Source organism: Lissotriton vulgaris, chromosome 5 (genome assembly GCF_964263255.1).
Source record: "Lissotriton vulgaris chromosome 5, aLisVul1.2, whole genome shotgun sequence".
NCBI classification, from domain to species: Eukaryota; Metazoa; Chordata; class Amphibia; order Caudata; family Salamandridae; genus Lissotriton; species Lissotriton vulgaris.
In genome coordinates, this window is record NC_141693.1 from 1,728,922,064 (window position 1) to 1,728,934,976 (window position 12,913).

The 12,913-nt window shown below is 44.5% G+C and overlaps 1 protein-coding gene across 1 annotated transcript in view; it reads left to right on the forward strand.

Annotated features, from left to right (window-relative positions):
- LOC147717053 (all-trans-retinol 13,14-reductase-like) overlaps positions 1-12,913 on the forward strand; it is a 656,600-nt gene that overhangs the window by 239,599 nt on the left and 404,088 nt on the right. Inside the window, exon 4 of the mRNA XM_086923956.1 lies at positions 659-854. Coding sequence (XP_086780082.1) covers positions 659-854 — 196 coding nt within the window. The remainder of the gene's footprint in view (positions 1-658; positions 855-12,913) is intronic.

Sequence of the window (12,913 nt, forward strand, 5' to 3'; positions counted from 1 at the left end):
CTTGGCAATAAAGTAACCAGTACAGGCCAACCCCAAACAGCAAACTGCACAGGGGCAGGCTCCTCCTTCAGCTCCTTAAGCTCCTTGGTTATTCTCCTTGGCAAAAGGTTTGTTTTCATTCCCAGAAGTGATCTATAGTTCTGGGGTCTGGGCCCCAATACTTATACTGCAAAATCCTTTGTCCTCTGAAGGATGCCTGTGCCCAGCCAAAACCAGTTCTGTGCAGCTTCCTGGCAGGAGGTGGAGACAGCATTGTCTGAGAGCAGACATGCCCCAAGTAGCTGAAAGGACAGAACCTAGGCTGCTATGGGAATTCACAAAGACATATTATCAAGCCCATTATCGCCACTTTAGTAGCAGTTTCCTGCCGATAAAAGCGGCGCTTGATAATATGGCACTGGGCATATTAACCTACCGAGTAGTATATTCCAGCCAGCATTTTAATACATTTGCTATATATGCATTAGAAGAAAATTACATAGAATGAGTTTTTTACATGTTATTTAAATACATTTTTGGTGATTCTAAAAACCTGGCTTGATTTTACCATTTGTTGGGTCGACTAATGTGGTCCTACTATTTTATTTAGAATAACATACACAAGAAGGCTCCAGCCCAAGAGGTGCTCATCGTTGGATATTATGCTTTGATTTCACAGATCACTGCCACCCAGGTTAAGCTGTTCGCAATGATGAAGATGATCCTGCTCTGGCTCTCCCTGGCCATGATCCGCTCGGGTCTCGTCCATTGGATCTCACCCATATTTAGGCTGGCAGAATCCAACCACACTGATGTCTTGAACCGGCTCACCAGCAACAAAGACCTACAAACAGTCCTCAGCTATATCTTCTATGGTGAGAGGACACTATGTACCTTTGCATTATCCTTGCTAGATCCTTCACTGTACTTTGGTGAACTCCGTACCCATTAGAAGTAGTAGGACATTCTGTGTTAGAATAATCTCTAACTATAAAATATTTCTTATGCAGATCTTCTTATAGTGGAGCAATAGCCATTTTGAGACACCCTTGCTGCTGCCCCACTACTGACTGGATATAAATTATTCCTGAATAGTCACTGCATAGAGGCTTTTGATATAGCAGTCTACAACGTGTTTTCCTATAAGACACACTCAGTACAAAACCTTCCTCCAATAAGTAATTTCCAAAAACAATAGCCCCAGTTAAAAAATGTCAAACCTGAGAACAGGCTACTGGTGTCTCAAGCTGCACATCTCCAAAAGGGTTATCACCCCTCTCCAATATCCCATTCCATTCTCATCACCAAAATGTAGACAGGGAGCAAACAACACATATCAGTGGAAAAGCAGTTTTTTTTGCAAGCACTTCAGAGGAGTTGCCATGCAGAGAAATCCCGGAGACAAACAGCCTTGTAGGTTGAAGAAAACACTTAACGATCCTATGTAAATTTAAAGAAATAGTAAAAGAGTACCTAAATGCTTGACAGCATGAGACTACAATATCAGGGGAGTCTGGTCTGACACAGAGCAGGACAGCACATACATTACAACACACACCTAAGGATATAGCTTACTGTGCCTGGCTCCAGCTCCCATGCCTTTACATATGCCCTTACTCGATGGGAATGGCTGTACCCATTGCCCCCTAAAAATGTCCTTATTTCGATTGCCTGCATGAACTTATTGATGTGAGATGGCCTATATTTTCAATTCTGCAGCACACATAGAAAGAGGAAAATGCCTCCTATGAATGTTTTTGTGCTGGAAGGTGTCCCTTCCAGCACAAAAAAATCATGTAAACAATACAGACACCCTTGCACCATGGTGCAAGGGTGCCTGTTTTGGTACTTGGCTGCAGTTTGTGCACCAGCAGAAAGGACAGGAATGCTCCGTATCTTGCAGATGCGATGCATTTCTGCCATTTTCTTTTGCCGTAGGGAAGCACAGCTAGAAGGCTTGTGGTACTGCCCTAATCCAAAATATTGTAATTATGCCCCCCTGTGTGTGCATATAGTTCAAGGTTTGGAACATGGCACAACAAGCTTCCCCATAGCCCAGCCTTGATAACAAATTGAAGTTTACAATGGGGATTTTCTGATTAGGAGATGGCTAGGTCCTGCATGAGGTCAGTGTTGATAGGAGCTGCTGCTAACAGCGGCACTTTTGTAAGCCACTATGTGCGGCTGTAGACCAGAAGTATGCCTAGGTCTTGTGCTTTGACACAGGGAAGAGACACTTTTCATGAAGATGATACGTTATTGTCTTGTCTGCGAATTTCAGACAGTCGCATGGCATTTACTGGTTGACTTCGTGTGACTTCAGCACCAACAGGATTTTCTCATTTTTAAGAGGAAGAGTGTCAGTCCACTTTAGACCAGTTGAAGCACAAACTTTAGCCAGCTAATTTTTTAGAGTGCCAATTATTCGTTACTTTAAACCTGATGTTTGTGGTCGATAACTGCAATGAAATCGCTGATTGATCTCGAAAGCTGTACAAATTATCTGCAACACCTCATTCTTGAAGTGTGCACTACGATCAGTCTCAATAGAAGTTGGGAGGCTAAATTGAGAAAGCAACTCCCTTAACTAGCTGCTCTCCGTGTGGAAAATGCTTCCACCCATTTAGAGAACAAGCAGCCAATTAGAATGTGGCATCTCAATAAAGTCTGCCTGTAAACTTGTAAATGGGCCTTTTTCTATGTTAATGTGATTCATGATTGTAACAGTTTTCTTACCCTGGTTATTTAAATGACATATTACGGCTACATACATCTTCAGCATACATCTTCTGCAACATGTCAAATTTCACAATATTTAAGAGGGTAATCTCTTCCTGCATGTGTTTGAAAATGCTAATATCTACTCGCTTTAACACAGAATCAGGCAAAACATATTTCTGCTCCAAATATACATATAAATCCTGAAAAATAATTTGTGCATCCCAATTTCTTACATTTTCTTTTCTCCTCATCCTGCAGATACCTCAATTTACTCAAGTATGTTTGCACTGAATCCATAGCAAAATAATTCACATTATTGAAACTTGGAATCAGTTGGAAATTAATCATTTACTTGAACAACTGACTCTTCCGTTGGGGCATATTACCTTGGCATCTGATCTGCATATCTATTTCCCAATGTGACCACATCTTTGCCATCCTTATGGGCAGTGCACTTTACAACAGCTATCTCCTTTGGTATCTGCCTTGCCCCAAATAAACCCAATATATATATTCTGTTTTGATTGGGGCTCCTGAGGATGTCATAAATCCCCTTTCTGACCATACTGTCCATAATCACGAACAATATCCAAACCATACTGGCTATCAGTGTAAATCATCACATTCAGATAAGCAGCAAGCTCTCGTTAAGACCCTGATTTCTGCCACTTGCGCTGATGTAACCTTCAGTAAGGAGGAGGCTTCTAGTGTCTCTGAAATAGTCCATACTGGCTAGGCAGGTTGCAGTCCTTCACACTAGTCGCTTAAGCAAGAACCATCAACAAATGATGTTAGATAAGCCATTTACAATGGAACATCTTTTATGTTTGGTCTTGGTTTATGCATAATTCAGTCACCTTCAAACAATTATGATCCAATTTGTGATCGTTTTCATCCTCCCTGTTCTCACAATTCTTGGCTGAAATTGGAAGCAGTGTTGCTTAATTTAGCACATTATTTTTTCGAATGGAAATATTCTCTACTGCAATTATCGTCTGCTCATAACGGGTCAATTTACTGTTTGTTTTATCCTGAGACCTTATCCTTGTTAAAAGGATCTCCTCTGAATGTGGGATGTATGCAAATAAAGTATGGCCCACCACAATTCTCTCACTTTTTTCAATTGCCAAACAACAGCTGCAACAACCTAGAAGATTTACTGCTAAAGGATCCAATAGAGCAGAAAGATATGCCAATGGGCACATTAGTACTCCATGCTTCTGAGTTAGAATTGAAAGTGCACATTTATCTTTTTCAGGACAAAATAGGAAAAGCATCCTATTGTAATCAGGCATCTCAAGTGCAGGCACATGACACAAACTGTCTTTAAATGCATCAATCTTTACAAAAAAACAAAGGAACCCAAAGGCAATATTGTAGGGACCTTGGGTGAGTTGATTGTTACTAAAGACAGTGGTCCCTAGACAAAATCAGGTAGAGAACAACTTATCAACATATGCTAAATAGACAATATGTTCTTTGTCCAGCAGGTCAGAGTTTATTTGCAAATGGGCTTTGTAAAAGGAATTACTGACAAATACAAGTAGGAAGCAACCTGCGACCAACACATAAACAACAAAGAATTTGGAAGGAGGGGGAGGGGGGTTTCAGGCAAGGGAGAAGACATCTGTGTTCAGTATAGTTGGACAGACTTGATTTTCATAGTAGTACCATTGTACATTTTATCCACAGCATTGAGTAACATATGGTACAGTTAGTGTCGACGACGTTTCGATCCCTAAGGTGAAATACAAGGGATCATCTTCAGGGCAGTGAAATTAGACATGCCTGCGTCCAAACAATAATTATTCTATTTGTCTAACCTTAGTATATTTAAGGCAATAATACAAGTAAAGGAAGAATATTGCAAGTGAAGGAGGAAAATGGGGGAAAAAAGAAATAAAAAGGCATGTTAGAGCATTGTAACGGCAGACCATACATTTGAGAGAGTTATGTTGCGTGTGCAGGCAGCAGGAAAATTGGCAGTGAAAGATGAAAAACCTCGTTATTTTACATGTGACGATCAATGAGGGAATTGTACCGCCATGTGAAGTAGGAAGTTTCCTGTGAAGGCAACAAGTTTGCCATTAAAAAACGATCAATGCCTCAGCATGCCACGGGGAAGGATAAGCGATCGGAGGGGAAGGTGAGGACTTGTGGCTCATGAGTAAAATGGTAAACAACCGCGATGAAAAAGGCATTAGAAACGAACAATGCATCAGCTTGCCATAGGGAAGAGAGGACCTGTGGCAGAGTTTGGGGGAAATAGAGCGGAAGTGCCTGCGGCTCCGGTGGTCATGCACTTACCGAGCATAATACTCAAATGAAGTCCTAGTTGTGCGGCTGCGGCAGGGCAGTCGCGGTAAAGGTGAAGGGCGGAAGCTACTATAACCCGTGGTGGTGTCATGTGATACAGGTCACGTGATATGGAGGCATATAGAAAGATAGGAAGGCACAATAGAAAGAGAGAATTTGGGGGCCATCTTGGAACAGGTCACTTGATATGGAGGCATATAGAAAAAGAGGAGGGTACGATAGAAAGAGAGAATTCGAGGGCCATCTTGGAAGAGTGTGAGTTAGAAGAATGAGGCCATTGATAATAATTACAGACAGAAGATAAATACGGTTATGATATGTACAAAAGTGTGATTTTTTTGAGAAAACAATTGTGGTGTATACATAGTGTGATTTATAACTCCAGTAGTGATATATACATTTTGATTCAAGAGGGCAACAAAGGTCCACATAAAAGTCCATTTTGTCAAGAGATACAGTAATGAGGTCCAATCCTCGAGGCGGTTCAGACCGTTATGAATACAGTTGGTTCTGAGTATCCATTTTAATTCCTCCTTGTTCAGTAATTGAGAAATGTTGACTCCCCTTGGTGGCGGTTTAATCACAACCGTATTTATCTTCTGTCTGTAATTATTATCAATGTCTCGTTCTTCAAACTCACACTCTTCCAAGATGGCCCCCGAATTCTCTCTTTCTATTCGGCCCTCCTCTCTTTCTATATGCCTCCAAATCACATGACCTCTTCCAGGATGGCCCCCGAATTCTCTCTTTCTATCGTGTCCTCCTCTCTTTCTATATGCCTCCATATCACGTGACCTGTATCACATGACACCACCGTGGGTTATAGTAGCTTCAGCCCTTCACCTTCACCACACCGTGACTGCCCTGCCGGAGCCGCACAACTAGGACTTCATTCGAGTATTATCCTCGGTAAGTGCATGACCGCCGGAGCCGCAGGCACTTCCGCTCTATTTCCCCCAAACTCTGTGCTTAATCTGACTCTCACTCCACAGGTCCCTCGCCATGATCGCTATCTGCGACGGCCTCTCTATCCAGTCGGTTCCTATCGTCCCAATTTCTGTCTGAAGATTTCAACCCCAGCGGCTTCCGGTTCTCCCCAAACAGGCCACATACCGGGTAAGACTTGCCACCCACTATGCCGATCTCACCGCAGACACCCTCCGACAATGGTTTTTAACGTTCTATTAATCACTTGCAGGATTCACTCCGTCGGGGGCCTGCTCACCACCTAAGGGAACTTGTTAAAACCCAGGACCCCCCTGGTAATTTCCTTGCCTTTTCATCACGGTTGTTTACCCAATTGCACACCACGCCACAGGTCCTCACCTTCCCCTCCGATCGCTTATTCTTCCCCGCGGCATGATGACGCATTGATAAATTTTTAATGGTAAATTTGTTGCCTTCACAGCAAACTTCCTTCTTCACATGGCGGTACAATTCCCTCATTGATCGTCACATGTAAAATAACGAGGTTTTTCATCTTTCACTGCCAATTTTCCCACTGTCTGCACACGCAACATAACTCTCTCAAATGTATGGTCTTCCCTTACAATGCTCTAACATGCCTTTTTATTTCCTTTTACCTCCATTTTCCTCCTTCACTTGCAATATTCTTCCTTTACTTGTATTATTGCCTTAAATATACTAAGGTTAGACAAACAGAATAATTATTGTTTGCACGCAGGCATGTCTAATTTCACTGTCCTGAAGATGATCCCATGTATTCCACCTTAGGGATCGAAACATCGTCAACACTAACTGTACCATATGTTACTAAATGCTGTGGATAAAATGTACAATGGTACTACTATGAAAATCAAGTCTGTCGAACTATACTTAACACAGACGTCTTCTCCCTTGCCTGAAACTCCCCTCCCCCTCCCCCTCCTTCCAAATTCTTTGTTGTTTATGTGTTGGTCGAAGGTTGCATCCTACTTGTATTTGTCACTAATTCCATTTACAAAGCCTATTTTCAAATAAACTCTGTCTGGCTGCACAAAGAACATATTGTCTATTTAGCATATGTTGATAAGTTGTTCTCTACCTGATTTTGTCCAGGGGCCACTGTCTTTAGTAACAATTTAAATGCATCAAGGGACTCATCATCAAATGGTACCGGGTTCTGTACATTATTACACATCAACCTTCTTAAGATTAGGAATCAGGGAAAGTTTATAAATCCACTGTACATTAACCAACAAATCCAAGAAACATACAAACCTCCCTCTGGGTGATTGGCTGATTCAATTTCAAAATTGCAGAAATGTATCCTTTAGTGATTTTCCATACACCCTTTTTAACATGGTGCCCAAAATAAATGGCTTCTCTTTTGCAGTACTGCATTTTAGTCAGGGACACTTTCGGCCCATTTTCAGCTAAATGGTTTAACAATGCCATCAAATAAAGTTTACAGTCCTCTTTTGTTTTGGATGTGATCAGTCATCAATGTATTGCACTAGAACTGAGTTACATTACACACCAATTTTAAATTAACTTAATCTTTCTTAAGTATTTGCTAGAAGAGGGCGTGGCCAAGCTGAGCAGCTAGATGGCCACACTTTCAGTCAGGCTAGCCTACTTAGTCCCAGTGTGCACAGGGCCAGAAAATTCCGATTCCACAGGGCCCCCGGTGGTCAATACGTGGTGCCACCAGACCAGCTCTTCCCTCTCCCCAGCACAGATTGCCCCCTTGGCTTCCGATCCAGATTGGGGTTTAGCCAGTAGAGGTCACACAAGGATCTCGTGTGCTTGGTATGCACCACTGGATCTCCTCATGCACTCATTCTGGGCCCACAGCTCACACTGCTGCAGGTCAATTATGTGGGGGCCTGCCCGGCCGCAGCGTCACTCACCTCCTCAATGTTGTCGTCTCTGCGGCACCAACCTAGAGGTCCCGTAATCCGACGTAATCTCGCTCAGTACACCAGAAAGCTGGCGATGCTGGATGCTCCCAACCTGCCCAGAGTGAGAGTGCACTTTAGTTGTCGTTTGGAGTTAGCGTGCGGGGCGGGCGTGGCCGCGGAGAGGAGACACCGCCCGGGGCCTGCTGCGGGCTGCGCACGAGACCTGAGCAGAAGCCGGGGTCTGCGTAAAGAGGAAGGCCATCGGCCTGAATAACCATCCTCCCATCCGCATATGCTGAGGACCCGGAGTCCCGGAGGGGGCCAAACGGAGGTCTAATGCATTCGCTCCCGGTGGGAAGCTGGGCGTCCTGACATCAAGGGTGAAAACGGGACCTCTAGGTTGGTGCCGCAGAGACGACAACATTGAGGAGGTGAGTGACGCTGCGGCCGGGCAGGCCCCCACATAATTGACCGGCGGCTGGATCGTGTGAGTGTGGCTGAAATAAGCACCTATCTGTGTGCTGCTTTGGTCCCTGCAGCAGTGTGAGCTGTGGGCCCAGAATGAGTGTATGAGGAGATCCAGTGGTGCATACCAAGCACACGAGATCCTTGTGTGACCTCTACTGGCTAAACCCCAATCTGGATCGGAAGCCAAGGGGGCAATCTGTGCTGGGGAGAGGGAAAAGCTGGTCTGGTGGCACCACGTATTGACCACCGGGGGCCCTGTGGAATCGGAATTTTCTGGCCCTGTGCACACTGGGACTAAGTAGGCTAGCCTGCACAACGTGAGCTGGGGACCGGCGCCATATTAGCTGACGGAACTATACCCACCCAGCAGCGAGGAGGTAATTGCATGGTAATTGGATATACAGTAGGAAGACCTGAGGTGGGTTAATTGCTTGCTTGCCCACCTCCCACCTCCATGCAGGCACTAAATTGGGCCCCACGGAACAGACAGCAGATGGCTCGAAGAACCCAAGGGAACGCTAGGTTGCACACGTAAAGGGGCCCGCTGTGAGGTTCAGAAGAGAATTGGAGGGCCGAGCGAAGTCCCCCCTCCACCTCATCAATCAGCCATAACAGTCATGGGGAAAGCAGACGCAAAACAACCTCGGCTGACGTTCAATAAAAGGTCCACCAAGCAATTGGAGGGAGGGCTCACTGCCCCAGAGGAAGCTGGTTATATCGCAGTGGGTGCTGCTCACGTGTCGAAAAGCACGAAAACCGAACAGACACATTTGAAACCAGAGTATCTGACATTGATGATCTGCAGACAGCAACTCAATAAAAATTGCTACAGATGGACTTAGTACTAAACCTCATCAAAGCAAAAAACAAAGATTTGGAAGCCAGATCATGGCGAAACAATGTGCTATTTACTGGTATTCCAGAATCCACAGACATTCAGAACAAGTAAAAATTTGTAGCAACCATGTTAAAAGAACTATTCAGAGATGAAGTCTATAACAGGTTCCTCATAGAACGAGAGCACTGCTCCCTTGGCCCCAGGCGGCCGCCGGGGGCAAAGCAGCGCCCCATTCTTGCCCAGGTTTTAGACTACAGAGATCGTGATAAAATCCTGAGACTCGCCAGGGAGCAGGGATATGTACTGCACCAAGGGAGCGCCATATTTTTGTATCCTGATTTTACTCAACAGGTTCAAGCAGCCTGAAGAGAGTTCCTCCCGGCAAAGAAGCTACTACAGCAGTCAGGAATGATGTATACTCTGATCTACCCTGCCAAGCTGAAAGTGCACGGGAATGGTAAACCCACAATATTCACAGATGCGAAAACCGCACGCAATTTTGCAAAACAAGAAGCCAAAGCACGTAAATCACAGAAACATTCAGGAGAAGTCTCGTCGGAAGAACGCCTAAGCGACAACGACTAATGACCCCTGGTACGAGAACTGATTCCACGGGACTAAGCAGATACGTTTCAAATGTAACAATAGCACTCAAAGCACCACTGGACATCCATAGCTAATTAAGGGAGGCACACGGGCCCCCCTGTATGTCAGTAGATAAATCTACAAAATAATGGGGTGGGGGAGCACGAGCATTGCCTATTGATGTTGGAAACATAAGCATTCAACGTAGTGTTTTCAACAGGCACAGCCACCCTGCAGTAAGTAGCAGGGGAATTAGCCAGTGACCCCACGTTCCCCGAGGAGATAATTCCCAATTACCCTAGGTTACCTAGGATTTCAATAGTTTAGGGTTGGTATTTGGGATGTGTACACAACCTGATTGGGGGGTTGTTGTGGGTGGAAGGTGGGTTGGGGTTGTTAAATATTGTAGTTTAATACTGCTAAATGTAAAGCTGTTGACGTTGTTGCACTACAAGCTCCAAACTGGTTCCGGACCGCACAGCAGTATCCTCATTAAATACACACAGACCATGATCCCGGGCAAATTTCACCACTGAGACAGGAAGCCACAAGTCACGCCGTGCAACCTGGCACCACTTCTACACCGAACACATGCAAAATAAAATGTCCTTGTTGAAATGTATTACTTGGAATGTACATGGACTAAATGACCACAGAAAGACACGATTAGTACATTCATATCTCAGTAGTCATGGGGCGGACATCTGCCTTCTGCAAGAAACACACTTGAAGGATTCACCGAGGTCCAACCGGAAATCCAATCAATAGGGGGAGGTATTTACATCCAGCTACTCAAACTAATCTCACGGGGTGGCAATTCTGATAAGGAGGGGATTTCCATGGAAAACACATCAGGCCAGTACAGACCCACAAGGGTGTTACATATTGCTGCAGAGCAAACTATATAATCAGCAGGTCGTTATTGCTAACACATACGATCTAAACACTGACAGTCCTGACTTTTTTAACCAAGTATGGCATGGGATTCAATCAATGGGTAATGCAGCGATACTGTAGGGGGGGCTTTGGAGGGGGGGCAATTTTAAATTAGTATTATCGACATAAGAAGACAGTTGGCAAATCTCGCACACACCATCCACATGCAGCGGCTGCACTCCGCCATATAACAGAAGACTACACCCAACCATCCGAGAGGGTACCTGTATAACCCAGCAACATAGCGCGTGGTCGAGACTGGACTTTTGGTTAACCTCCAAAGACTTGCATTCATGGGTTAAGGATGTCTCACATTACCCACGGACCCTCTCACGTCACGCTCCCGTACTGATTCAACTCCGAGTCTCGAAGCACTACATCCAACTATTTACCTGGCGCCTTCCACCAGATGCACTTTTTGACTCTGTGTTTCAGGAAGAGATCATCAACAAAACAGAAGAATACTTTGAACATAATGTGGGAATGGTAGACTATGTGGGCACAACCTGTGGAAACTAGCTGCAATGGCTGTTAGCATCAGCTGAAACCTTTTTGTTTTGTGGCAGCCATTTTAGTTAGCCATGTGCTTTCTCCCTCTTCACTATTGCCTGCCCTTGTATTCTGCTTGTGTCATCTATTTTAGTTAACTCGTTCAGCACTGAGCCAGAGCCTTGCACATGCTCAGAAAGACCTGTAGCTGCCAATACCCCAGTCCTAGTATGTAACTGTCAGGCTATTCTTACTGATGTAAGCAGTTTAGTCTCTCCACCCACTCTGATGACTAAGCAATTCTTATGTATCCTTATATGTATTTGAGTGCACACTTGTACTGCCTCTTATTGAGTATTCATGCTTACTCAGCAATAAACTGGCCATAAAAGGCCCCTGTTCTCTGTACTCCTTAGACTGTCTCCTACAGTAGCCTGAGGGTACTGTATGACGCAGTCTCCCTCATGTGAGGTTAATGAAAACTTCTTTTGATATTACAGCTTCCGTGCCAATCTCTACTTATTGGTCTGAGGACTAGTGCACATAGAACAGCGAACCCCTAGCACCGGTAGGCCTTGCTGAGGTCTACTTCTACAAACCTGGGAGGCCTTTAAGGTTGTCATCCGAGGGCCTGCATAGCATTACAGTCAGGGGTACTTAAAGATATTCGGAACATTCTGGAAAAACTTGAGCGTGACATCCATGACCTAGAATGCCAATACTTTCAGGCCCAAACACCTACGCTGTTAGCTCAGATACAAGTCAAATTGACGGAATTTCAGGAAGAGGCAGAGAGAGAAATGAAAATCTTGTACAAGTATGCGCAGAGACGCAGGGATGGAGAAGGGGACATGCCGGGGAAGACACTGGCAAACCTCCTAAAGCCGTCCAGAAGCTCGGCATATATTGCTGAACTCTGCAACCTGGATGCACCCTATCCTGTTCGGCGCAAGAAGTCCTTCATTCTATGAATTTTTTTCACTCACAATTATACACCATCCAAACTGATTCAGCAGACTCTGAAATAACGGGGTACCTGGACTTGCTGGAGCTATTGTGGCTGGGCAGGGCACATCGCAAATATTTGGATGTGCCTTTCTCGGCAGACATCCAACAGGCGATCCTTAGCCTACCGCCAGATAAGGCCCCCAGAGCCGATGGTCTAACTGCAAAATTTTACAAAGAATGCGTTAATCTCTTGGCTCCACAGTTACTGGAGGCTTATCAAGAAGCCCAGTAAACTGGTATACTACCGCAATCAATTCGAGAAGCGACAATATTAACGTTACTGAAGATAGACAAAGACCCCACAAAATGATACTCATACCGTCCACTTTTACTTATAAATCTGGATGCAAAAATATTTGCTAAACTACTAGCCAACAGATTACAACCATTAATACAGCTAATTGGGCGGCCGAACCAATTGGGGTTTGTTCCGGGTCGCTCTACTTTACATAATCTAGGCACAATATTCACACTTCTTCACTATTTAGCCTCTCACATGTCTGCCATAGCCACCCTGTTAGATGCCACAAATGTGTTTGACTCTTTAGAATGGAAGTTCCTATCTGCACTCCTAAATCGGCTGGGTCTTAGCCTATTTTCATTGAACAAATTAAATTGCTGTACACTTCACCTACTGCCAGAATTAAAGTTAATGGTCTAATATCGGAACCCACAAAAATAACAAGGGGCACCCGTCAGGGCTGTCCACTCTCACTCCTGTTATTTGTCA